The sequence below is a fragment of the Crocuta crocuta genome, unplaced genomic scaffold (genome assembly GCF_008692635.1).
Source record: "Crocuta crocuta isolate KB4526 unplaced genomic scaffold, BGI_CrCroc_1.0 scaffold395, whole genome shotgun sequence".
Classification (NCBI taxonomy): domain Eukaryota; kingdom Metazoa; phylum Chordata; class Mammalia; order Carnivora; family Hyaenidae; genus Crocuta; species Crocuta crocuta.
This window is the reverse complement of record NW_027532601.1, coordinates 340,808-366,031: the sequence shown is the minus strand read 5'-3', so window position 1 is coordinate 366,031 and position 25,224 is coordinate 340,808. Positions and strand designations below refer to the sequence as shown.

Below are 25,224 nucleotides of genomic sequence, written 5' to 3'. Positions count from 1 at the left end.
GAGTGTGGAGTCTCCCCTGGGGGCTGGCGGGGCTGGAGTGCACCCACTTGAGGAGCTCTTGGCTTTTGGGGAGGGTCCTCTTGCCTCACGAACGGCTGTTTTGGGGGCTTTCGCTTCTCTCTGCTTTCCAGGGCCGTCTGCTTCTCAGATGGTTCAGAGGCACCTGCTCTCTGTCAGCCTCAGTATTTGGTGCTTCCCTTAAGCAGGAGCACCCTTTCGACAGTCCCATGAGCTGCCAGGCACAAGCCAGCGCCTTCTCCTTCAGCTCCTAGGGATGATTTTTCAGTTCGTCACCAGGAATCTGTTGTATTAAACCATCTGGGAGCAACAGGGAGAAGAAAACGGAACCATGCTAAAGGAACTTGAGCTTGACATTGCAGTTAGGGAGATGCCGCCTGTACGTACAAAGCAGTTGTTAATAACATGCATGTAATTCCTTCTCAGTTTCATGATCTGTTGCCACATCATAGTGGTTAACATGGTCTGAACTGCACAAAACATGTTCCTGCCGCTCTCTGCTGTTCTCTCCAGCCCGTTGCATGAGATTACCATGGTCTTCCCCCGTTTTCTAGCTAAGGCTGAGAAGGACTCTAGGAAATGGGGAAATCTAGAAACCACCTGGCCATCAACGGTGCCCGACACGTATGATGACTGGGCCCTGTTGGGACAGCCAGATGAATGAGAAGGGGACTGTGGATGAGCTGGAGACGAAGAGAGACATGGAAAGTAACTAGGCAGGGTAGAATGTGACCAGGATTCTGGGCTGAAAGACTGACATCTGGGAAGTAAGTTGGGAACATGGGGGTGAGGGTAATGGTGACCAAGAGTCTTTCCCAGAGAAAGGAACTTTCTAGGCAGGCCTTTTGGAACTGCGGCTGGGCAGGCAGACAGTTGGGGGATGGAGCCACAGAGGGGGTGTTGTATATAGACACTGCGTATACATGTAGACACTGTTGTGTATTCTGATTCTATTGTGTGTACCGACAGTGTTGTGTGTTCTGACACTTGTATGTACATATACTGTTGTATGTTCTGCCCCTGCAGTGAGTATCGACACTGTTGTGTATACAGTCAGTGTTGTGTGCTCTGACACTGGTTGCTTAGTACTGACACTGCTCTGTGTCCTTAAACAAGTGACTTCCTCTCTGGATCTTGGGGTACCCAGTCTTAAAAGTCATCAAAGCTCAATGACCCCCCCAAATCCTTTATAATGAGACAAATTTTCTTTAAATTTTAAGCTGTAATACTATTTTCATAATATTTTAGGTTAGTTATTTAAATCAGTTCCCTGTGTGTAAGGGGCCTGCACAGGTACACACAGAAGGGTAAGTGTGGATCCCTCCACGGTTCTGGGTGGAACACAGAGAGATGGGGTCTAAGTGACCCTTTCTTTCGATGAGGTGGCCCTGTAGTTAGGTGTCTGCCATCAACCGGCATCTGCTGGGGCAGGGGTGGGGCCAGAGCTTACCTCACAGTGGGTGAGCCAATCCAGACAGGGCCCTGGGAAGTCCCGAAGGGGTAGGCCCCTCTATAGAATTGGCACTTTTGCTCTATTTATTCCCTAATTAGTCCAATTTCACATTCCAGTTCACCCAGGATAGTCGTAGGCCATGCCTATTGCCCCCATGCAGTCATTAATAGTGCCTCTGTCCACTTTCAGAAGGATTTGTGTTGGGCCAATAAATTGAGTAGTCACTGTCACTCCTGGGAAGCCATGAAGATTCTAGAAGAGTCCTTTCCGTGCTTCACATTGTAGACTTCTGAGGTGACCGCAGAGATTCAGGCCATCCCTCCCTCTTCTGTGCCTCCCCGGGCCAGAGGCACTTCTGTGGTAACTGGAGTCAAGGAGAAGGAGCAGCTATTCTAGGAATTAAAAACGTTTGGACAATTAATGAGCTTTCTCAAGAGCCATTTGGTCTGCCTTTGAATTTTGAGACCTCTCTCTTCACAAAGTTGATGCCTGAAAGGGCAAACGTGAATGGAGTTGTCTTCATTTATTAAATTAGATTACCAGTTAATGCAATTATAGAGCCTCAGCTCTTGGCCACGCTCCTGTAGAAACTTGGTTAGCTAAGATAATTCAGTTAGGAGCTCAGCTATTTCTTACAAAAAATAGCAGCTCATGATAGAACAGTCTCACTCTCACCATTAACGTGAAGTAATTCATTTGTTCGGTTAACGTGTCTGGGTGGCTGGCTGTGGACGAGGCACTGTGTTGGGAATGAATGGAGTCCCATGGAACTACATCGGGGGTGGGGCCCAGACCATACAAACATCTGAGTCAAACCCAGCCCCTGGCTTCAAGGAGTTGAACCATAGCTTTTCCCAGGATTTAAGAAGGAGCAAGAGGCTTTTTGAGATCCATTGTTCTATAGTTTCCCATGTTCCTTCAGGTGCCCATTCTAAATACACATATGTCTGTAAGGTACACCTTGATCTCATAGTCCGACCTGGTCAGGTATTTAACAGTAATCACTCAGGGTCTTTGAAATATTATTCACTGAAGCATAAGGTTCAAAGAATCCTCTTATTAGAGTGGCTCTCCCATCTTATGCGGGAGGCGTACCAGTAGTGTGCGGCCTTGGACGTGTAGCAGGTATTGAGGACCGTTGCTGGACATTCCCAGCCAAGCCTGCTCCGTTCCCAGAGCCCCGTGAGGTCGCACTGTTCCTAGGGTTCATGTGGGTGTTGGACAGAAGCCGAGCACAGAAACCTCACCACTGAATGTCTCTACTCAAGACCATGCAGCTACAGTGAACGCACTGACTTGGGAGCAGTTTCCCTGCCCAGTGGCTTTCTTCCATGCGCAAAGCATGAAGATCACCCAGAGCTGTGAGGCCTAACCACATTTCTTGGTCCCATCCCCAATGTTACTGATCCTGGGGCCTGGGAACAGCCCCAGGATCTGCGTTTCTCACCAGCTCCAGGCTGAGGCCAGTGTCGTGGGTCTGCTGGGCACTCTTCAAGCCACTTGTCAGGTCATTTCCACCCATCGGTGCTGAGTGACACTGGGAGAGTCACATCCCCCTCCTGGGGTGCCACTCAGGGTAAAACCCGGAAGACAGGGCAGCCTCTTCTTCCTTTGGCCTCTCTGGGTGGGTTGAAGTTAGAGGGGCATGGAGTGGGCACAGTTCTTACTTTCCATGCTCTTCTGTAGGTCGAGGCCGAAGCCGTGAATCGCTCCATTACCATCGCCAACCAGACCAACTGCCCCCTGTACGTCACCAAGGTGATGAGCAAGAGCGCAGCCGAAGTCATTGCCCAGGCCAGGAAAAAGGGTGAGCCTTACCTTATCGCCTGTGTGACGTCGGGTAGGTCAGGAAGGGAGGAGGGCTCCGTTTCCAGACCTACATGCCAAATGGGCTGCTTTTATCACGTTCCAGCATTAACCTAATTACCGCTGAAGTGAGGCAGGGAGCTCTAGTTTCTCTCTCGGTTCCACCGCGGCCGCCTTGTCAGTATCTATTTAAAGCCGCGCGCGCTGTGAAGAGTGGGTGGGCAGGCGCATTTCCCTCCTGCCCCCGCGTCTATAGAAAAGTTGGACTTAATTTGCTGCAGTCTAAATAAACTTAGCACATATACAGATGGCGTCAGCCTCCATCTGCCACAGAACCCTTGTGGGGAATGTTCTATTGCAAAACGAGTCCCCGCTCCGTGGCTGGTAGTGATTTCTGCTGGGGTAAGTAAGAGAGGCTCGTGGGGGCGTAGGGCAGGGGATCTGCCCCCGGGCTCCTCAGGTCTGCTTCTCTGGGTGCTGGAGCCGCTTCTTGTAAATTACACTGATGTGTTCTGGGCTGAGGCTGGCGCTGTTAGTACTTAGGGAATCCAGCGAGAAGGGTCTTGGAAACTAATTTACTAAGTACAGCTTCTGCTGCTTCCGAAGGCTGTTCCGTGGAGCACCTTATACATTATGAATGCAGCAGTCCTCTTGTGAGTTTGCATAAGCACACCACGTGTCCTGGGCTGGGTGTGGCTCCGCCTACAGCCTAATTGCGTGTAGTTGACTTTGTGAGGGTGCATCCTGGCCTCATCATTTCTCCCTTTCTGTCTAGCTTTCTCCTGGTCTGTCTCTCGCCCTCAGTCTCTTTCTCTCCCTTTATCTCTTTCTCTGTCTTTCTTCCTCTGTTTCGAAAGAAGCAATTGGGCCTCTATGCTTCTGTTTCTAGTTCTCTGCGGGATGTGATCCGCATGCGTAAGGAGCACTGTAGGAGTTTTTCACTGGTGGGTAACTTGGTACAAGACCTAGAGCAAATTGCTCAATGACCAGTGAGTCAGTCTGTCCCCAGAGATGATGGCTTCCAGATGGACCCAGCAATTCCTGCCCCGGTTCCTTGGAGCTCTCCCAGGGCCTCTGTCCTTAGGCTTCTCAGCACAGGGTTGCTGCGTTCCTAGCTTTTTGGAAACCTGCCCTCTGCTGGCGACTGCAGGAATTGCCTTTTTGCAGTAAAGAAGCATTCCCCTAAATAAGTAAGGTCATCCACTCAGAATCCACTTTGAGTTGTTTTTTCTAGGAGACACGGTGGATGATTCCTATCAGTGACCCTCCCGTACCTGGGCCCTTTGTCACCCAGGCACCTGTTTGCATCAGCCTCAGCACCCACCATGAATCACAGAACCGTTGCTTGCATAGAGCCTCTGGCCAATTGGCACAATGTCTGGAAAGGGGAATGAAGTTAGGGAGCCATTTCTTTTATTTATTTTATTAACCATCTTGGACCCAGATGATAATAATAAACAAAGAGTTAAGCAGATATTTTAACATAATTTTAATATAATTAAACGTTCCATATAACAGCATGTAAAAATTGAGGACTTGCTTTCTGATTCAGATTTTCACTTGTCCAAATTGGAGGATAGAGGAGTCCGTCTCTCACGAGACCCTGGCCCGGGCAGGTGGAGCTAACCCTCCCTGGTCTGGGGCGTAGAGTACTGGCCTGTGAGCCAGCCCTGCTGGCCTTTACAAAGCTTTTCCTTCCTGTGCCTCGGTTTCTTCATTTGAAGATGTGGAGATGATCTGTGTTATTGTAGAGTCCAGTTCTGCTCCAGTAATCTATGACTCAGTGCCTGATGTAGTCCCTGTGTTGTCTTTAGACTTAGACCCTGTGTCTGTATTGGGCAGTGAGCACTAAGAAGGGACTACCTCAGTCTCTTTGTTCTAGTACTTTCCATGTGCCTGTCCAACTGTGCCTGCATCATGGTTCCTGGGGGTGGCTTTTGCATTCAGACTGTCACCCTTTAGTTTGTGAAACCCTTTGCTTGAGATGGACCTGAGCTGCCAGAGAGGAATTTCTGGTGCATTTGAGTGCTAATGAGCAAGAATGTGAGCTTCTCGCTTGCTTTTGGGCTCTTCAGAGTCTTTCCATATTGTTGGAACTTCTTAACAACTCTGGGAGGCAGCCCAGGCAGAACTTTTGTACTTTGTTTTACTTTGCAGCTGAGTAACCTGGAGCTCAAAGCTAACGAGGGGTGGAATCAGACTTTGATTGTCAGGTGCCTGACTTTGGGTCTGAATAGCCACTTGAATATCTCAGTTACCTTCATGCTTTGAGATTATTTTAATATGAGAAATGCTGGTATCTGTTGGGGTTCAGTTTCTTAATGAACCTGGTAGAAACCAGAGCTTGATGCTGAGGAGAGTCGTGCATAATACAGAAGCAAGGATTCCCAAACAGCTGAGAAGGAAAACAGGATACGATTGTGTTACTCATTTGCGCTCCAGGATCAATGTCATATCCCGGATCAAGTCCCAGCTCACTGTGCACCAGCATGTGATGTGGGTGATCCTTCACTATCTCTAGATCTCATTTTCCCATCTGCAGTAGCAACTCATCTTGAAGGGCAAAGATAGTGTCTAACTGAGATAATGTACGTAAAGACATATATACAAAGATAATGTACGTAATAATTGTACCCGCTGTTCTCAGGACTGAGGAGTGAAGGGCTGGTTAGAAGTATAGCAAAGATGCCTGCTGACCTAAGATTGGGGTTTTCTGCTAAGGATTCTTTTCTATCTCAGCTACGTCCTTGTGGTCCCAGGTAGCAAGTGTGAGGCACGGTCCACTTTTTGCTGCTCCATTTCTTTATATGTAAGATGGAGAGGTTCTTCATTCATTCAGCAAACTTTTTTTTTAGTATTTATTTTAAGAGAGAGAGAGGGAGAGTGCGAGGGAGGAGGGGCAGAAAGGGGGACAGAGGATCTGAAGCGGGCTCTGTGCTGACAGCAGCAAGCTGAATGTGGGGCTAGAGCTCAGAAACCATGAGATCATGAACTGAGCCAAAGTTGGATGCTTAACTGACTGAGCCACCCGGGTGCCCCCTCAGCAAACTTTTAGTATGTAATATTTCAAGAAGTCCCTCACCTCCTTCACTCGTAGGGGCGGGACACACAGAAAGTCACAGTGGAAAATGGTCAGTGTTATGAAAGGGGTGAGCCAAGGGTGGTTGGAGTACAGAGGAAGGGAAGGGGCCAGCGTTTAGGGACATGCACCTCGCCTGTCTCAGAGAGGTCAGGCTGCATGAGGGGTCCCAACATTTCTCTACAAATGAGAGCTGTTGAAAGATCATGATTTTATGTCTTTTTATTAATGTCCCCCTCCCTCCCCATCTAGAACCTTGCTGGTCCTAAATCTAAGACAGGACGTACAGGGTCAGTGAGAGAGTGAGATGAATATAAATGAGATTGTCTTCCACATGCCTTGAGCCAGCACGACCACACGTGGTCTTCCCGGAGAGCCAAATTTTCACACGCTGCCCCCTCTGTTCTGTGCCACTCAGCAGGGCCACGTATCAACCGCCCCATTCTGCAGATAAGGAGGTGAAGACACAACCAAGAAAAGAATATTCTGGACAAATTTTACTCTCCAAAAGAACTTAGACGTTGGCCAATTTAATAAGGCTTATTTCATGGAAGAGAAATTAAAATGCAGAAAGTAAATATCTTGCCCCAGATCATCCAGCCCATAGTTCCAGACTCCTGGCCACCTCTCTCCCCACTGAGGGTCTAGTTTGAGGATTTCTCTAGAATGGGCTCCCTTAGACCACACTTTGTCCATGAGTGAACTCTATTCTGGTACCTTCTATGTATGAATGGTAGCGTGGAGGTAATGCCTAGTAGCCTTCTCTGATCGACCTCCTCCTCCATCCTTCTCTCCCCACCCTGTAACCCAGATGTGGAAATGTTTAGAACATCTGGTGACAGTTGAAGGATGCTAAACCCTGGGAACCCACACTTGAGCCAATACTTCCTATGCCCTGTGGGCCAATAGGAATGATTCCAGCATCATGAAAAACTTGGGTTCATGGAGCCTGAGAGGACCCCCCAACTTGGGGGTGAAGCCTTAGTATGAAACTAATGCACAACCTCACAACCTTGAACCCAAAGAGTGGTATGTGGTTTGGCTTGCGAATAGCATAAAATCTCACTAAAATCTGGTAGGGCCATTCAGAGAAACAGAAGATTGGTATATACAGGAGAGAGAGAGAGGGGTGGGGAGGAAGAAGGAAGAGAGAGAGAGAGAAAGGAAGAAAAAAAGGAAAGAGAGAGATTGATCTGAAGGAACTGGCTGTCCTCAATGTGGTTACTGTCAAGGCTGAAATCTACAGGGTGGGCAGGCAGGCTTGGATATGAGACTCAGGGAGGAGTGGAGGTTGCAGCCTGGGCCTGAAGGCTGTCTAGAGGCAGGTTGGGAATTCAGCGTGTGTTGTCATATGGGTTTGGTATCCAGCCAGCTAAACTCTAAGACTCCTGGAGAGAAGGCTCTCTTTCAGGGCAGACATAGAAACTCTTGGGTCAATTATATAGCACTTGGGCTGGGAGTTTGAATCCCTGGACTCAGCTTTTTCTTTCTCCACGTTCTCCAGCATAATTAGGAGCAACCAGGCAACCGTGTTCTTCTACTCAGTTTGACAAAAATATTCTAAGGAGTCTGGTCAACCCAGACTTAGCCTCTTATGATATGTGTTTATAAGGAGTATCTTGTGATATTTTGTGCATCTGTTTTGCCCTACCACACCACGGACTAGTAGTGTTCTCTTGACTACTAGAAACAGTGGCATTAGTGCCTTTAAATCAAATCAGATTAGAGAGGCAATTCTAGAAGCCCCAGAACCAATTCAGAAAACTTGATTCTGTTCCTCTGGAGCCACTCTTGGTACCAAAATTTGACAGGGTTATCCACAGACAAGCCCTAGGCTGTTGAGTTCTGGCGTGGGCTTTCTGAGAGGAGGGAGGGAAGGAGGGAGCGAGGGAGAGGGAGAGAGAAAGAGACAGACAGAGAGAGAGAGAGAGACACTGTCTCAGTTGGTTTTGTACTGTGCTTTTGTGGCTGTGTTTTGTAATACATCTATGTGGTTTTCCAAGATTTCTACTCTGGATTGTCATCTTGCTTCTAGTTAATGGTAAAGGACTGAACTGTCAGAGCCAGGAGCTGTCACACATTTCTAAGCCCCAGACTTGCATTCATTCTTCATAAATGCATTTGGGCCCCTCGTTGTGAATAAACACCACCCCCAAGGCCCTGCGGTTCCCGGCCTTTCCAGAGAGCCTGCCAAAGGCTGGCTCAGGGTCACATCCTCCACCCTTAGCCTCTCCCTGGAGAAGAAAATCATGGAGGCCTCACTGCTGCCAAGAAAGGGTCAGCAGCGTATTTAGAGGAGCATGTAAAGGCCATTTAAGCGTATTTTGTGGCTTATTATTATTATTGGTAATTATTTCTGGCACACAGGTTAGTGGCATCTGTGGCCTGATTGAGGTCCAGAGGCTCGTTCATGGCTCCCTCGGGATCAGTGTTTATAAAATGGAAGCGGGACCCTGGGGAGGTACTAGGGGGCCATGAGTCCTGGGTGGCCCCGCACCTATGCACCTACCTCTCCCAGGAGGAGGAGGCTTTCTACAGGATGGTTTAACTCCTGCCCCGCCTTTGGGGGCTAACAAAATCAGTGGAAAGCCAGCAAGGACCTCTGAATCCCTTGAAATTTGAACAGGACAGAGCTGGAATGAGCGACATGATGTCTCCCTCCTTCTCCCATATTCCCATCTTAGCCCGGCCCTGGCCAAGGAGTCCTGGCTCAGCCTGGGCCCAGAGAGGCAGGTTCTGGTCTCCTGTTCTGGGTTTTCCAGAGGCTGCAGGCTGGCTTCATTCCTTCGCAGGGAGGTGCACGTTCCCATGCAGCGAGAATGAGAATGAACGAGGGCCCAGCCCGGTCCAAGTTGTGTTTTGCAGAGTGAGCTGAAGGCCTTAGTCAAGGGCACTAGCACTTGTGGGTTCCAGGAGGTGTTCCAGGAACCAGTTGCCCCTCATGCTAAAGCTCCTGAAGGCGGGACTACAGGGCAGGTTCGGGGAGAGGGGGAGCCATGGCAAGTCACAGGAAAATCCAGGAAATGCTCCTGCTTAACCAGTGAGTTTCAAAGAAGGTCTAACCAGCCTCTTTCTCTGAGCAGTTCCTCTCTTTCTAACCTTCCCAACCAAAGCAGGAAACCTTTAGGATTACTGATCCTTTGTTTTCCTAATGACCTGCTGACACCTTCTCTCCTGGCTGGGTCCAGAGAGCTATACTCAGCTCACACAGTTGCAGTGGATGTGCAAACCAAAAGCCAGGAGCCTCAGGTCCTGTGAGAGCCAAGGGGCTCAGCCACTTGCGCTTCCTAAGTGGCCCTGGCGACAGCGAAGGCCTGCTCCTTGTGCAGGGTTTTTCCACTTCCGGAGGAGCTGAGGCAGTTTGGGCAGCTGCCCAGCTGGCTTGAGTGGGTCAGGAACTCAGGAGCCCTTCCAGATGCTTCTAAGTTTTGACCCTTTCCTGCCTGAGGGCTTCCTGCTGTGTGAGGCTTCCCCCAGGTTCTGGAGCCCTGGATTGGTTTCTCCTGCCTGGGGATCCTTACTGATTTCCTTGATTTCAAGTGAGCTGCCTGCCCGTGGCCTCTAATGCTCCCTGGCTGGAGGGCGGCTCCTTTGTGAAATTCCTGAGGCTGGAGGGGGCCAGCTCCAGAGCAGCAGAGAGGGTGTTATGCTGTATTATCTGGAGAGCAGTCCTTGGAAGAGGCTGGGGAGAGGAAGGGAGTTGCATTCCTGGCTGGGAAGTGTTTGACCTTGGAGAAGAGGGAATCCTGAGGGGACTGCTGTGGAGGACGGGGGGTCAGCCCTCCGTATGATGGGAGGAGGTGAGGAGAAGCACGTTTTTGATGGTGGCAAGGCTGGCCTAAGTGAAGTTCCAGCCCTGATGCCTTCAATTAAGAAACCATTACACCGTTTCATCAGTTCGACATACCTTTATTGAGTGCCTACTATGTGAAGACTGACTCTTTTTCTTCAGGAATTCTCCTTCAAGTGGAGAATCAAAAAATCCCAAACTGGATGATTATTGGAAGGGATGAGCTTTGATATGACACTGGAAAATGAAGGGCATTCGATGCTTCAGGGAGGAGTTTATTTCCATTCTTGAAAGCAAAAGAGCTCCGTAGGGCTTTATGCAAGAGAATGGCTTGGGAAGATTATGCATAGGGAAGATCATTCTGGAAGTATCCTGGAGAATTAGCAAAGAGGCAGGGAAGAAAGTTGGGAAAGCAAAAGTAAACCTGAAGTCCAGTTGGGAGGTTCTGTTGGAATGAGCTGGGGAGAAAGGAAGAAGGCCTGATGGAAGGGAAGGAATGTGAGGTGGAAAGGGAAGGATGTATTTATGGTGCTGAAGCATGGGCCTTCAGTGGGTTGATGACTCCTGACTTTCTGGCTTGCACCTGAATGGACAGAGAGGAGGACATGATTTGAGTGAGCATCAGGGAATCGACATTCTTGGACAGTATGTTAAGTTGGACCAAGCTTCCAAATTTGCTGACGCCTATGTGGCATAACTGTGCAGAGCCCTTTATTTCTGTCTCACCAAGTTGGCACTGCATCTGGTGGCTCTTAAGGACAGCTGCCTTCAGGCAGTGACTCCGTGATCAGGCTGGCTCTTGGACCCATCTGGAGGGCTGTATAAATTTTCTCAAATGCCTCAGCCCGCTGATACCATGTCTACCTTCCTCTCTCAGCCCAGGAGCCAGAGCCAGACAGTGCCCAGAGGGCTGGCAGTGTTGGGAGGCAGAGAAAGTGTTTGGTAAGCAACAAGGTCAAGTTTGGGGGTCACCCCAAAATAAGAGTGTCAACAGCCCTCAGGACTGGGTGCTTGAATGCATTCTGAGCTGGGGATTGTTAGGAGACATGGGAGTCAGCAGTGCAGTAGGTGGGAGAGTGTGTTGAGTTTCAAGAGCGGGGGCCCAGAGGTGGAGTCATGGGGAGCGCACATTAAATTGGTGACTTTGGCCGGCGGACATGTTTGGCCACGTGTGTCCTTGCGTCTGAGAGAGGGTGCAAGGGACGGTGAGCTATTGGCCTGCTGCCAGACGGTGGTGGTTCCTAGTAGGGTGCTTTCTTTCCCTTGTGTCCTACTGAGCTTTGTCTTCCCATGTGTCAGGAACCGTGGTGTATGGTGAGCCCATCACCGCCAGCTTGGGGACTGATGGCTCCCACTACTGGAGCAAGAACTGGGCCAAGGCCGCCGCTTTTGTCACCTCCCCACCCCTGAGCCCTGACCCGACCACCCCGGACTTTCTCAACTCCTTGCTGTCCTGGTAAGTTTTGGTGACATGTTCACACTCCCCCTTCTCAGGCTCTCCTTGGACCAGACTGACTTGTCTGGGGCCAGCCTGGTGGGCAGAGTCAGCCTTGCAAACAGATCTCTGATCTCTGTTCTCCAAATTCAGATAGCCAAGCGGTAATGGGGGATTATCACTCTGACGCTGTCCTTCAGGGAAATTCTAGGTAAAACTCTGGGCTGTCTTGAAAGTCAACCAGAGGGGATGAATAAAGGATTAGAAGGGTTCCACTGTGATGCCTCACAGAGTAGATGTAGATCTACAGCAGTAGTATGCAGCTTCGGTACCACGTCCCTTCTTCCCAGAATTTCCTATCTCCTGAGGGCTGTTTCTAAATCTTTCAGTGGCCCCACAAGTTAAAAAAATATGTCCAAGGATGACTTGGGGTGTAAGATGAGTTAAGCCAGCCGTGTACTTTCCTTCCAGTGGAGATCTTCAGGTCACTGGCAGCGCCCATTGCACATTCAACACCGCCCAGAAGGCTGTAGGAAAGGACAACTTCACCCTGATCCCTGAAGGCACCAATGGCACGGAGGAGCGGATGTCCGTCATCTGGGATAAAGCTGTGGTAAGGAGCAGGGGCCTCACTCGGGGATTAGTGTCCACTTCCCCCTGCCCCTCGTCTGAGGGCCATGAGTCTCATGGAAGCCTTGACGTGGCAGCTGAGAAAATTCTAGAAGCTGGTGCTTCTGTGACAATATTTTTTAGGTTTGGGAATCCAAGACCACTCCTTATAGGCCTTCTTTTCCTAAATAATACCTATGTATTTCTTACCTTTATCATCTGTGAACCAGTGAGACTGAAAAACAAACAAACAAACCCAGAGACTCTAAAATATGACTTTGGGGTGCGTAGGTGGCTCAGTCATTTGAGCAACGAACTTCAGCTCCGGTCATGATCTTGTGGTTTGTGAGTTCAAGCCCCACATCAGGCTCTGTGATGACAGCTCAGAACCTGGAACCTGCTTCAGATTATCCCCCTCTCTCCCTGTCTCTCCCCCACTCACGCCTATCTCTGTCTCAGAAATAAACAAACATTAAAAAATTTAAAAAAGAAAGAATAATAAAAAATATGACTTTTTTGATCAGTCAGGAAGAAACTTCCTTAACAACCTGGCGACTGTCTCAGTCAGTCTTCTACTCTGGGAAATGGACACAATTTCCTTAAAACTGTCTGTTAGGGCTCCCTAGAGTTTGCATTTCTGCCCGCTCCAGACTTCTGGCAGGCCTGCTTTGAACATAGACCAGCTTCTTGGGGGGCTTCAGGCTTTTTCATTTTCAGTGTTTGAAAGAACAGGTTTTTCTGTTTCTTAATGATTTGTTTAGAGTACAGAAGCCATATATCCTCATTCCAAAAAGAATAAGAAAATGAGTAAAAACCCCTTTCAGATAACTACAAGGAAGATTTTGGGAAACATCTTCTCAGTTTTTGCCAGTACAAGAGTGTACATACATGTATCATATATGTGTGAGTATGTAGGTAACATTGGCAACATATGTACTGTTTTGGGCTTGTTTTATTATTTTTAAAAAATTTTCCTTAATAGTTTATTGTCAATTGGTTTCTATATAACACCCAGTGCTCATCCCAACGAGTGCCCTCCTCCATGCCCATCACCCCCCTTCCCCTCTCCTCCCCCCCTATCAGCCCTCAGTTTGTTCTCAGCATCAAGAGTCTCACATGGTTTGCCTCCCTCCCTCTCCAACTATTTTTCCCCTTCTGGTCCTCTGTTAAGCTCCTCCTAATCCACCTATACATGCAAACATATGGTGTCTGTCCTTCTGTGCCTGACTTATTTCGCTCAGCATAATACCCTCAGTTTCCATCCATGTTGCTACACATGGCCAGATTTTTCATTCTTTCTCATTGCTATGTAGTATTCCATTGTATAGATAATCCACATCTTCTTGATCCATTTATCCGTTGATGGACACTTAAGCTCCTTCCATGTTTTGGCTATTGTGAGAGTGCTGCTATGAACATTGGGGTACATGTGCCCCTATGCACTTATGTATCCCTTGGGTAAATGGGTCATAGGGGAGTTCTATTGTTAGCAGTGCTATTGCTGGGTCATAGGGGAGTTCTATTGTTAATTTTTTGAGGAACCTCCACACTGTTTTCCAGAGGGGCTGCACCAGTTTACATTCCCACCAACAGTATAGGAGGGTCCCCATTTCTTCACATCCTCGTCAGCATCTGTAGTCTCCTAATTTGTTCATTTTAGCCACTCTGACTGGCATGAGGTGGTATCTCTGTGGTTTTGATTTGTATTTCCCTGATGATGAGGGATGCTGAGCATTGTTTCATGTGTCTGTTGGCCATCTGGATGTCCTTTTTGGAGAAGTGTCTGTTCATGTCTTCTGCCCATTTCTTTACTGGATTATTTGTTTTTCGGGTGTGGAGTTTGGTGAGTTCCTTTATAGATTTTGGATACTAGGCCTTTATCCGATATGTCATTTGCAACTATCTTTTCCCATTCTGTCAGTCANTGGTGGATAATTCTTTTTATATGCTGTTGGATTCGATTTGCAAGTATCTTGTTTAGGATTTTTGCATCCATGTTCATCACAGATATTGGCCTGTAGTTCCCTTTTTTTGCTGAGTCTCTGTCTGGCTTGAGAATCAAAGTGGTGCTGGCTTCGTACAATAAGTCTGGAAGTTTTCCTTCAATTTCTATTTTTTGGAATAGCTTGAGAAGAATGGGTATTAATTCTGTTTTAAATGTCTGGTAGAATTCCCCAGGGAAGGCATCTGGCCCAGGGCTCTTATTTGTTGGGAGATTTTTGATAACTGATTCAATTTCTTCACTAGTTATGGGTCTGTTCAGATTTTCTATCTGTTCCTGTGTGAATTTTGGTAGTGAATGTGTGTTTAGGAATTTGTCCATTTCTTCTAAGTTGTCCAGTTTGTGGGCATATAATTTTTCATAGTATTCCCTGATAATTTCTTGTATTTCTGAGGGATTGGTTGTAATAAGTCCATTTTCATTCATGATTTTGTCTGTTTGGGTGCTCTTTCTTTTCTTTTTGAGAAGCCTAGCTCGAGGTTTGTCAATTTTGTTTATTTTTTCAAAAAACCAACTCTTGGTTTCATTGATCTGTTCAACTGTTTTTTTTTTTTTGGTTTCTATATTGCATATTTCTGCCCTGATTTTTATTATTTCTCTTCTCCTACTGGGTTTAGGGTGCTCTTGTTGCTCTCCTAGTTCCTTTAGGTGTGCTGTTAGATTTTGTACTTGGCGCCTTTTCAAATTTCTTGAAATAGGCCTGGAGTGCAGTGTACTTTCCTCTTAGGACTGCCTTTGTCGCATCCCATAGAATCTGAGTTGTTGTATTTTCATTTTCATTTGTTTCCATATATTTTTTTAATTTCTTCTCTGATTGCCTTATTGGCCCATTCATTCTTTAATAGGGTGTTCTTTAACCTCCATGTTTTTGGAGGTTTTCCAGACATCTTCCTGTGGTTGATTTCAATTTTCATAGCATTATGATCTGAAAGTGTGCATGGTATGATCTCAATTCTTTTATATTTATTGAGGGCTGCTTTATGTCCCAGTATGTGATTTATCTTGGAAAATGTGCCATGCACACTTGAGAAGAAAGTGAACTCCATGGCCTCAGGATGTAGAGTTCTAAATATATCTGTCAAATCCATCTGGTCTAATGTGTCATTCCCGTCCATAGTGTCTTTAGTGATTTTCTGTCTAGTTGATCTATCTATTGCTGTAACTGGAGTATTAACGTCCCTTGCTATTAGCACATTCTTGTCCATAAGATTGTTTTTGTTTGTGATTAATGTTTTATGTATTTGGATGCTTATGTATTTGGTGCATAGACATTTGTAATTGTTACCTCTTCCTGATGGATAGACCCTGTAATTCGTATATAATGTGGGCTTGTTTTAAAACAGTGTCATGACAATGTCCTCACATCCTTAAATATACTTAAAAAACTTGGTCATTAGTAGCAGAAGATTCCATCCTAATGCTGGACCATAATTCATTTGTAATTCTTTGAGCATTTATTTAAGTTTATACATTTTTGAGAGAGAGATCAGGGAAAGGGCAGAGAGAGGGGGAGAGAGAGAATCCCAGGCAGGCTCTGTGCTATCAGCACAGAGACCGATGTGGGGCTCAAATTCACGAACCGTGAGACCATGACCTGAGCCGAAATCAAGAGTCAGATAGTTAACAACTGAACCACTGGGTGCCCCTATGTTGTTTTCTGTTTTTTGTTTTTTGTTTTTAACTGGGATGAACATCTTGTAAACACCTCCTTAGATAGATCTTTAATGGTGCTCGTAGGAGAAATTTCTAGAAGTGGTATTTCCTGGGCCAAAGGGTGTGTATATATATATATATTTTTTTAATTTTTTTTTAAATTTATTTATTTCTGAGAGACAGAGAGACAGCGTGAGCAGGGGAGGGTCAGAGAGAGAGGGAGATACAGAATCTGAAACAGGCTCCAGGCCCTGAGCTGGCAGTAAGCACAGAGCCTGACCCACGGACCGTGAGATCATGACCTGAGCCGAAGTTAGATGCTTAACCAACTGAGCCACCCAGGCACCTTGGGGGTGTATATTTTTAAGGCTTTTGCTATATATCGCCAAAGCTTCTTCCAGAAAGATTACACCAATTTGAATGTTGCCAGCAGTATGTGACATTTTCTTCTACCAGGTCCAAATTGGTATTATCCTCAAAAAATAGAACTTTGCCCATCAGATGGGTGAATTTGTTTTACATTTTAAGCTCGTTGGTAACTGATTAAAGTGAACTTTTTTCATGTGCTTATTGGCCATATGTATTTTTCTCTCTCTTAATACTGGCTTGTTTTTCTCCTAGCTTTAGAGTAGTTTCCCTAACTCAGAGACTGACAGTCATTTTCTCTGATTCTGCATTTAAAGGGAAGAGGAATATAAGCTGTAGAGATGAGAAACTGCAGGGCAGTGCATGAGGAAACTGATTAGCATCTACAGCATGACACGGATGCCCAGACCGGGTGCTGGGACCAGTCTCGGACCTCTAGGTTGGCTAGACTGCAAGCCTGGGCCGATGCCTGTAGTTTTGAAAAGGACAGTCATTCAGGCCAAATGTTTCCTTTTTTTTTAATGTTTATTTATTTTGAGAGAGAGAGATTGAGAATCCCAAGTAGACTCCACACTGTCGGCACAGAGCCTGATGTGGGGCTCAAACTCACGAACTGTGAGATTATGACCTATGCTGAGATCAAGAGTTGGACGCTTAACCAACTAAGCCACCTAGGCACCCCGAAGCGATGTTTCCTGAAGAGGCATTGCAGCCCCTTCAGAAATGTTTTTTTAACTTTTCACTATCAGATAATTATAGATGCAGGGGTAGTAAACAAAGACAGGACAGAGAGGTCCTGTGTACCCTTCCTCCAGTTTCACCAAAGTATGATTATGGCACCTTATCAAAGCCTACACATTGAATAGCGGCGCAGTGTGTGTGTGTGTGTGTGTGTGTGTGTGTGTGTGTATGGCTTTGTCATTTTGTCATATGTAGGCTCATGTAGCCACCACCACAATCAAGACCCAGACTTCCTCCATCACCCCAAACACCCCCATTGTGTTGTCCTGTGATAGCCACACTGGCCCCTAAGCCCTGGAGGAATCTCCACCTTGCCCCTCATCTGTCTTCCGTCTCTGTCACTTTGTTATTTTGAGAGTGGGATACAAATAAAAACCATATGGTATGTGGCCTTTTGACGTTGGTTCTTTCACTCAGCACAATGCCCTTACATCCGTCTAAATTGTGTTGTGTATCCAAAGCATGTGCCTTTTTTTTTTTTTTACTAAGTCACATTGCCCCTTTCAACTTTGTAACCCACATTTGATGTGTGTGTGCGCGTGCTTTGCTCCTCAGGTCACGGGGAAGATGGATGAGAACCAGTTTGTGGCCGTGACCAGCACCAATGCAGCCAAAGTCTTCAACCTGTACCCCCGGAAAGGCCGCATTGCTGTGGGATCCGATGCTGATCTAGTCATCTGGGACCCCGACAGTGTGAAAACCATCTCTGCCAAGACCCACAACAGTGTAAGTCCTGTTATACTGCATGGACCAATCTGAATGAATTATAGTTACAGAAAGAGACTGAGGCAGGAAGAGTCCCCAGAACTTGCTGTGATAGGAATGAACCCCAGGATATATTACATATTTTCCTGTGATATATTATAACTTGCAATTTGTTGAGAAAAAAATAGCTACCTCCTTATCTTTGGTGAGGTCAGTAAGTCAGTACGACTGTTACTCTTATCCCCATTTTGGAGTTCCACAGACTCTTTATAGATGGAGGTCTTTGTCTGTAGACCTTCAGAGCCTCTAAAGTCATCCCAGGACATCAGAAGCTTCTGGAAGTTGGGCACCATCCCATGGGTGCAGAGGTTGGGTGCAGGACCTCTCATGCAGTGCTTGCCAGAAGGGACCTGCATCAAACATTCAGATGTCCACTCTGAGATGCGCACTTTGATTCTTTTAAGCCACTGCTTTCTCCTGTCAGTGTTGCTGGACATAAACCTAACAACAGATGCTCTTTCTTGTCCTAAAGGAGTTCATTGACTTTGACTTCTTCCCAAATAGAAGAACTACCTCCAACAGCTATTCTGATCAGGATTTTAGGATCTGTACTTTTGGGTATCTCTTGCTTCTTATTCTACACTGCAAAGCTTGGGGATGTCCTGTGTATTAATTGGACGTTAGGCAAGGGGCTTCATGTCATGTCTCGGGCTCCTCAGCGGACCTGGGTTTAGATGAGGTCTCTGACTGTCCTGTGATTCTCTGAGGTCAGCTCTGCCTCTGTGAGATACCTTTGGTTCTTCATAGAAAAAACTGTGTGTGTGTTGTGTGTGTGTGTGTGTGTGTGTGTGTGTGTGTGTGTGTGTTAAATAATAAAAGAAAATACACAAAGGGAATGCTTTGGAAAAGAAACGGGCCTAGGACCGGAGTGTTTTGTGGTAGAAATCTTATTAGGAATTCATTAAGAAATCTTAATGAATGGAGAGCGTGTTCTAGGTAAAGATCAAAATGAAAAGCTGGGCAAATAGGGAATCTGATTCTAGATGGTCCACCCCAGAGAGCCTGGGCCACCAAATACTGACACCTCCCCCAAGTGTCACAGCAGGTCTAGGGTGGGCTTCAGGCATCCCTCCAGGACAGCCCTGGGCCTTTTGCTGCATCCCAAGCCTGTCCTGTGTGGACAGAGGTGCATGGGCTATGGGGCTTACCTCTAGCTTCTGTGGACACCTGTAGGTGCCTCGATGGCGGATGTCTTTTAGGAAGGTTGCTCAGCTTTCAATATGTAGAGATAACTTTTTTCTTCCTTCCCCATTGGCTGGCTTAGCTTCCTGGCACAACCTTATAGCCATGGCTACTTGTTACTTGGGTCACAATACTTTGGGGGTCCAGAATGGCCTCTGCAGGCAGAGCTTCTGGGGTCCTGCCCAGGGAACCTACCTGTTTTTATTCATTAACATCACAGTCCCATTTCCTCTTTGTCTGGCCTTTTCAATAAAGGGGTGGCACCATTACTGCAATTGGGAAGATAAGTAAATGGAAGGTTTGAGAGCTAAGTCACCAGTCTGACGTTACATAGCTATTTTGTGGTAGAGCCAGAATTAGAAGCCCAAATGCTCCAGGGTTCTTCCCTACCAGATTGCAGGTGCAGCCTCTTGGTCAGGCTTAGACGGAGGAAATGCTTCCCCTTCCCTTCTGCAGAGATGATAGAGAGGGTGAACTGGACTCATTATGTAAGCTGCACATGATGTCGCTTGGGAGTTTGCCTTTGGAGCCCTTCACCTGGCAGGAGAGAGGATGTGAAAAATCGAGAAGACAGATTCTGCCGTTCACTCATCACCCTCAAACCTTTTGAGACCAATAGCATTGGCCTGCCTTTATTCCCAGGCAACTCCACGTAGGGGAAGTGCCTCTTTTCTGTCCTCTCCTGATTCCAAGAGTCCATACCGAGCACGTCTGTGCAGCATTAATCATCCGGGAAGATACAATGAGAGGCTTTCCCCATGTAATACCATGTTTCATACCACCGGGCTAATTAGCTTTAATTTGGAGGATTTAGCTAACTATTACTGAGAGCCCTATTGCTAAGCCTTTGCTTGGATTTTCTGGCATCCAGCCAGATGAGTAATTTTAGGGAGCCAGGGTGGATGTAAGTTAAAAATGTCTCTACCTGCTGAGCAGCGCAGCCTCACTACCCAGTGGTGTGACAGGGTAGTTTCTGTATATCCTGAGCTGTGATCTGACCATTGGGCTTGTTAATTTTGAGTCACTTAGACTCATGGGGCTGGTTTTTCCCATCTTGGGTTTTTTTTTTTTTTAATGTTTATTTATTTTTGAAGGAGAGAGAGACAGAGAGTGAGGGAGGAGCAGAGAGATGGGGAGACACACAATCCAAACCAGCGCAGAGCCTGATGCAGGGCTTGAACTCAAAAACTGTGAGATCATGACCTGAGCCGAAGTCGGATGCTCAGCCGACTGAGCCACCCGGGTGCCCCTGGTTCTTCCCATCTTGTAAAAATGAGAGATGGCTCAAAGCCCTTGTAGGCATTTGTGATCAGTCATTTAAAGGCAGTTAAACTCAATATATGTGTCTTATGCTGGCTTTGTCACTAAAGAGCTTGCCGTCTTATTGGGAAAGGACAATTAAAAAAAAAAAACAGGCTGTGGAGGAGTGAGCATTACCTAAATGCCTGGTCCGTGCCAAGTAACGTGCTCGATGCTTTTCCTCATTTCATTTCATTGAATGTTGGTGCCAGGGCCATGAGGCAGGCTTTATCCCTGGTGGACGAGGAGCTGAGGGGCTTCTCCTGAGTCACGCAGCTGAGGCCTGGCAGGATGGGATACGAGCCCAGGGTGACAGCCCCATGTCCTGAGTTGCCTCCAGCCCTTCGGTGAGGTGCAAGAGGAGCTTGTTGGAGTGTAGACTCTTAGCTGTGGAGTGGCCCGGAAGAGAGAGGGCTTGATGCCCTCAGACAGTGACGCACACCCTGTCAGAGGCCAGCTCAGGGAGGATAGGCTCCTGACATTATGATCTACACACATCGGTCACTCTTGTCAGGGCCACAGAAGCCCTGGGGGAGAGGCAGATGAAGAAACAAGCTCTGGGGCAGGAGTCAAGTGATCCCGCTCAGGGGTCACACACAACGCCTGGATTCCACCCAGCCTGAGACGCCTCTGATTTGAAGGTGTCCCCCGAGTTGACGGACCACTGTGAGAGAAAGCACACCAAAATGGGGGGTGTAACGCAAGTTTCCTCTGCAGATATACTGCGCTGCCAGGGAGGGGCTCAGTTCATTCTAGAGCCACGGTGTGCACAGCTCTGTAGCTGTGAGACACGCTGATTTCAGGTAGGGAAGGCAATCTCAGGCTTGGGGCCCACACTTTGGTCCTGGAACGCATGTGTGGAGCCCCCTTCCACCCCCCAGGTTCCTCTGCCTCATTTCTTGGGTACCTTCCATGGGATTCCTTTGAGTCTCAGAGCAGTGCAGACAGCCTGTCATTGCAGGTTTTTTTTAATATATATTTTTAAAAATAAATATTAATTTTGAGAGAGAGAGAGAGAGGAAGGGGCAGAGAGAAAGAATCCCCAGGCAGACTCTATGCTGTCAGCACAGAGTCAAATGTGGGGCTCAAACCCATGAAACTTGAGATCATGACCTGAGCCAAAACTGAGAGTTGGACACTTAATCGACCGAGCCATCCTGGCGCCCCCTTGCTGGCGGTTTTCAGTCAACACCCCTGCATTTTGACACTGAACATGAGCTGTTAAGCCAGGCTGGCGCTTCCCCAGACTTCTAGCCACCGCACCAAGCAGAGATCTCCTGAACTGCAGTGACCCGTGACAGTTCTCCATTCACAGACTGACTCCTTTAGTGTGGATAACCTGGTCTGACTTTCCCCAGAAGGCCAGGCTGCCTTGTGAGGGTAGAGCGGCCTGTTGAGTCTCCGGCCACAGCCATTTGTCCCAGTGCACAGCGCAGGCAGGAGGAAGCGGGGGGCATTTCAGGTAAGTGGCAGTGGGCGAGTCGAAGCTGTGGGATGGGACTGTGGCATGTAAGAGTAGTGCTTCCCCTTTTCTATTCCTTGTTCTGCAACAACAAACTCCTATGCCTGTCAGGTTCCCACATATTTTCCAGGAGGGAGCATGGAGAGGTCACTCTGCAAAGCTTGAAGCTAACAGGATCGCTGCACTGGGGCACCTTGGTGGCTCAGTCAGTTGAGTGTCTTGACTTCAGCTCAGGTCATGATCTCACAGTCTGTGAGTCTGAGCCCTGCATTGGGTTCTGTGTTGACAGCTCAGAGCCTGGAGCCTGTTTCAGATTCTGTGTCTCCCTCTCTCTCTGCCCCTTCCTTGCTCACACTCAGTCTCTCGCTCTCTCAAAAATAAATATTTAAAATAAAAGGATCACTGCATAATCCTGGAAGTTAGCTAGACTACAAATATGTTATTGAAGGCATGGCCCGAGTTGCCACGGTCTTTTTCTTCTGGGTCTGCCGTGTAGCCACATCTCTGACAGATTAGAACACTGGGAAAGCCAGTGGGAAAGCCCGCCCATGGATGGCTCATTTCAAAAGGAAACGTCCAACTTGCTCAGAGAAAGCCTTTGGGTTTTAGCCTAACTGGAGCTTGAGTCCGTGAGGACAGATCCGCTGCTCATACAAGGGATCATTTTCTTTAGGTTCGTGTTGCCTTTACAAGCCTTCATCTTTTCCATATAGTTTTTCTGTTCCAGCCGTCCCCCCTGCCTCTCGCCTCGCAAATTTTGGAGAAGTAGGGGATGATTCGTCCCTATTCTAGACAGGGAAATCAAGACAGACAGATGAGGTGCCTGCCAGGGTGGTCAGTCGGGACAGGACTTCATTTCTGGGCCTTTGTTTCATCTGCGTGATACGGAGCAGGGGGCGCCACCAGACTGAATCTCACCTGAATCTCACCAGGACAATGCGGTATGCTAACGTTTACGCGCTCTCTCTTCATAGGCTCTTGAGTACAACATCTTTGAAGGCATGGAGTGCCGTGGCTCCCCACTGGTGGTCATCAGCCAGGGGAAGATCGTCCTGGAGGATGGCACCCTTCACGTCACTGAAGGCTCTGGGCGCTACATTCCCCGGAAGCCCTTCCCTGATTTTGTTTACAAGCGTATCAAGGCGAGGAGCAGGGTGAGTAGCTCTGATCTTATGAACTGTTTTTATTATGGGTTAAGTTCAATTACACACGTGCTTACACTTCGAGTTAGCATATCGAGATGGGTGCAGAGGAGGGGATGGTTCAGGGATAAAGGAAAGCATGATGTTCTTATTTCAGAATACCAGCAGACGAGTCAGGTGTGTCCAAGCCAGCCAGAATGAAGTCCAACTGTGGTGTGTGCTGTGATGAGTAGTGAGGTTCAGAGGAGGCGGCCACTGCTGTGGAGTCATAGGAGAAAGTGTCATGGGGAGAGGGCATTTTGAGTTGGGTTTTTAAGGTTAAGTAGGAGTTTGACGAATCAAAGAAGGGACACAAGGTATTGGAATGTCATGAGCATGGAAAATGTATAGTGTATTCAGGGGATTGTATAGCACTGGTGCTTGGGGACCGTGAGGCAGGGAATGGATGGAGCTGCGAGGGAAGAAAGGAAGGGGGAGATTGACAAGGAAGTTGGGGGCCAGATCTTAAATATGAGATTAAACTCTCTTCACAACATGCTTAGGGTTTCTGCCTTGGGTGTAAATTAAAGTTCCTTAGGGGGAAAATGGTGAGAGATGTTAAGTCAGTTTTTATGGAGTAACCAGCTACACGTGGTCCCTCTCCAGGGAGCTTTGGCCTGCAGCATTGGGTGCCGGCTCCTCCCTCTCGTCTGTCCCTCCGTCCGCACATCTCACAGGCCTGTCCTGGCTGCTGTTCCTTCCCTCTTAGGAGAGGTGCTGGGGAGATGTCCTCTGCGAATGTGGCCTCAGTCAATGAGCTCTTGTGTTTTTCAGCTTGCAGAACTGAGAGGGGTTCCCCGTGGCCTATACGACGGACCCGTGTGCGAAGTGTCCGTGACACCCAAGACTGTCACTCCAGCCTCCTCGGCCAAGACGTCTCCTGCCAAGCAGCAGGCCCCTCCTGTCCGGAACCTGCACCAGTCTGGATTCAGCTTGTCTGGTACTGTTATGGCCCTGTTGTTCAGGGCCCCATTAGTGGGGCAAGCAGGTCTAGAATCTAGAATGATATTTGTGAGAGATACTAATATCCCCGTAGATGTAACTTACAGAAAATGGCCAGATGAGTTTCAGAATCTTTTTTTTTTTAATTTTTTTTATTTTATTTATTTATTTTTTTTGAGAGAGAAACAGAGCACGAGAAGGGGAGGGACAGAGTGAGAAGGAGACACAGAATCTGAAGCAGGCTCCAGGTTGTGAGCTGTCAGCACAGAGCCCGATACAAGGCTTGAACTCACAGACCATGAGATCGTGACCTGAGCCGAAGTCAGCACTTAACCAGCTGAGCCACCCAGGCTCCTGAGTTTCAGAATCTTGACATGAGTTTCTGTCGCGTATGCCATGATGCATACACTCTGTATATCTAAAGCCCAGTATGTTAGGACGTTTCTCCAGAGTCCCGTGTCTACCCTAACAAAGTGTTGTGGAATTTTGGTCCCACGTGTGCAGTATATTGTCGTAGTTCAGCTGGTGGAATTCTGGAATTTGAATAGCTTAATTTTGTAGCCAGATGCACCCCTGCCTCGGTCCCCTCATCTGTAGAATGGGTGTAAGAGTAGTCACTGCCTCATGGGGCTGTTGAGGATTAAATGAGTTAATATACATGTGAAGTGCTTAGAACAGAGCCATTTGATAGTGGTTAGTTATTTGGATAAAGCCTATGATGTCAGGGAAGGTAAGGGAAGAGGTCCAGATGTTAAGGCTTTCCTACTTGAAACTTCCAGTCCCTCCATTTGGCCCATGGCTAGAAACCTTCCACTCTTCAAACTGCCTGAATCACAGATACGTATTTAGATCTCTATGCTATGCCAAAGAAACAGTTAATCTGATAGGGGTTTTTTTTCTTGTCAGGTATTTCTAGTTTTCAGAGAGTTACCACGTATGCCACATATGGATTACCAATTTTCAAAAATTTTAAAAATAAACAACCTTAGTTTTCTCAGGAAGTGAAATGGGCATAGTAGTCTCTCTATTTTATCTCCTCCAAACAAACCACGTTGCCATTATTTTTGATTCTTACCATCAGAGGTACATACAGAGTTAGGGGAATAAAAAGCCAGGGAGAAGGCTCTTGAAGCCTTCAGAAAAGCCACACTCAATTTGACTGATGAGAATAGGGGCTGGATGTAGTCTCAGTCAATAGGAAGCTGAAACTGTGGTCTTTTATATGTAGTTTACCGCAAGTATGGGCCTGGCCCTTCTTCTCTGGGGCTGGGCTGCTTGGGTGTAAAGCAGGAACTATTAGCAGGATGGGTTTTGATGGCCGCCCCTGTCTCCTCCCCAGGTGCCCAGATTGACGACAACATTCCCCGTCGCACCACCCAGCGCATTGTGGCTCCCCCTGGTGGCCGTGCCAACATCACCAGCCTGGGCTAGAGGTTCCAGA

General features: G+C 47.4%; 1 protein-coding gene across 1 annotated transcript in view; it reads left to right on the top strand.

Moving 5' to 3' along the window:
- Positions 1-25,217, top strand: part of LOC144244792 (dihydropyrimidinase-related protein 2) — a 74,630-nt gene extending 49,413 nt beyond the window's left edge. Inside the window, exons 8-14 of the mRNA XM_077780110.1 lie at positions 3,158-3,278; positions 11,446-11,602; positions 12,053-12,194; positions 17,508-17,678; positions 22,635-22,814; positions 23,616-23,781; positions 25,123-25,217. Of these exons, the coding sequence (XP_077636236.1) occupies positions 3,158-3,278; positions 11,446-11,602; positions 12,053-12,194; positions 17,508-17,678; positions 22,635-22,814; positions 23,616-23,781; positions 25,123-25,214 (1,029 nt within the window). The 3' untranslated portion in view covers positions 25,215-25,217. The remainder of the gene's footprint in view (positions 1-3,157; positions 3,279-11,445; positions 11,603-12,052; positions 12,195-17,507; positions 17,679-22,634; positions 22,815-23,615; positions 23,782-25,122) is intronic.
- The last annotated feature ends 7 nt before the right edge of the window (positions 25,218-25,224 follow it).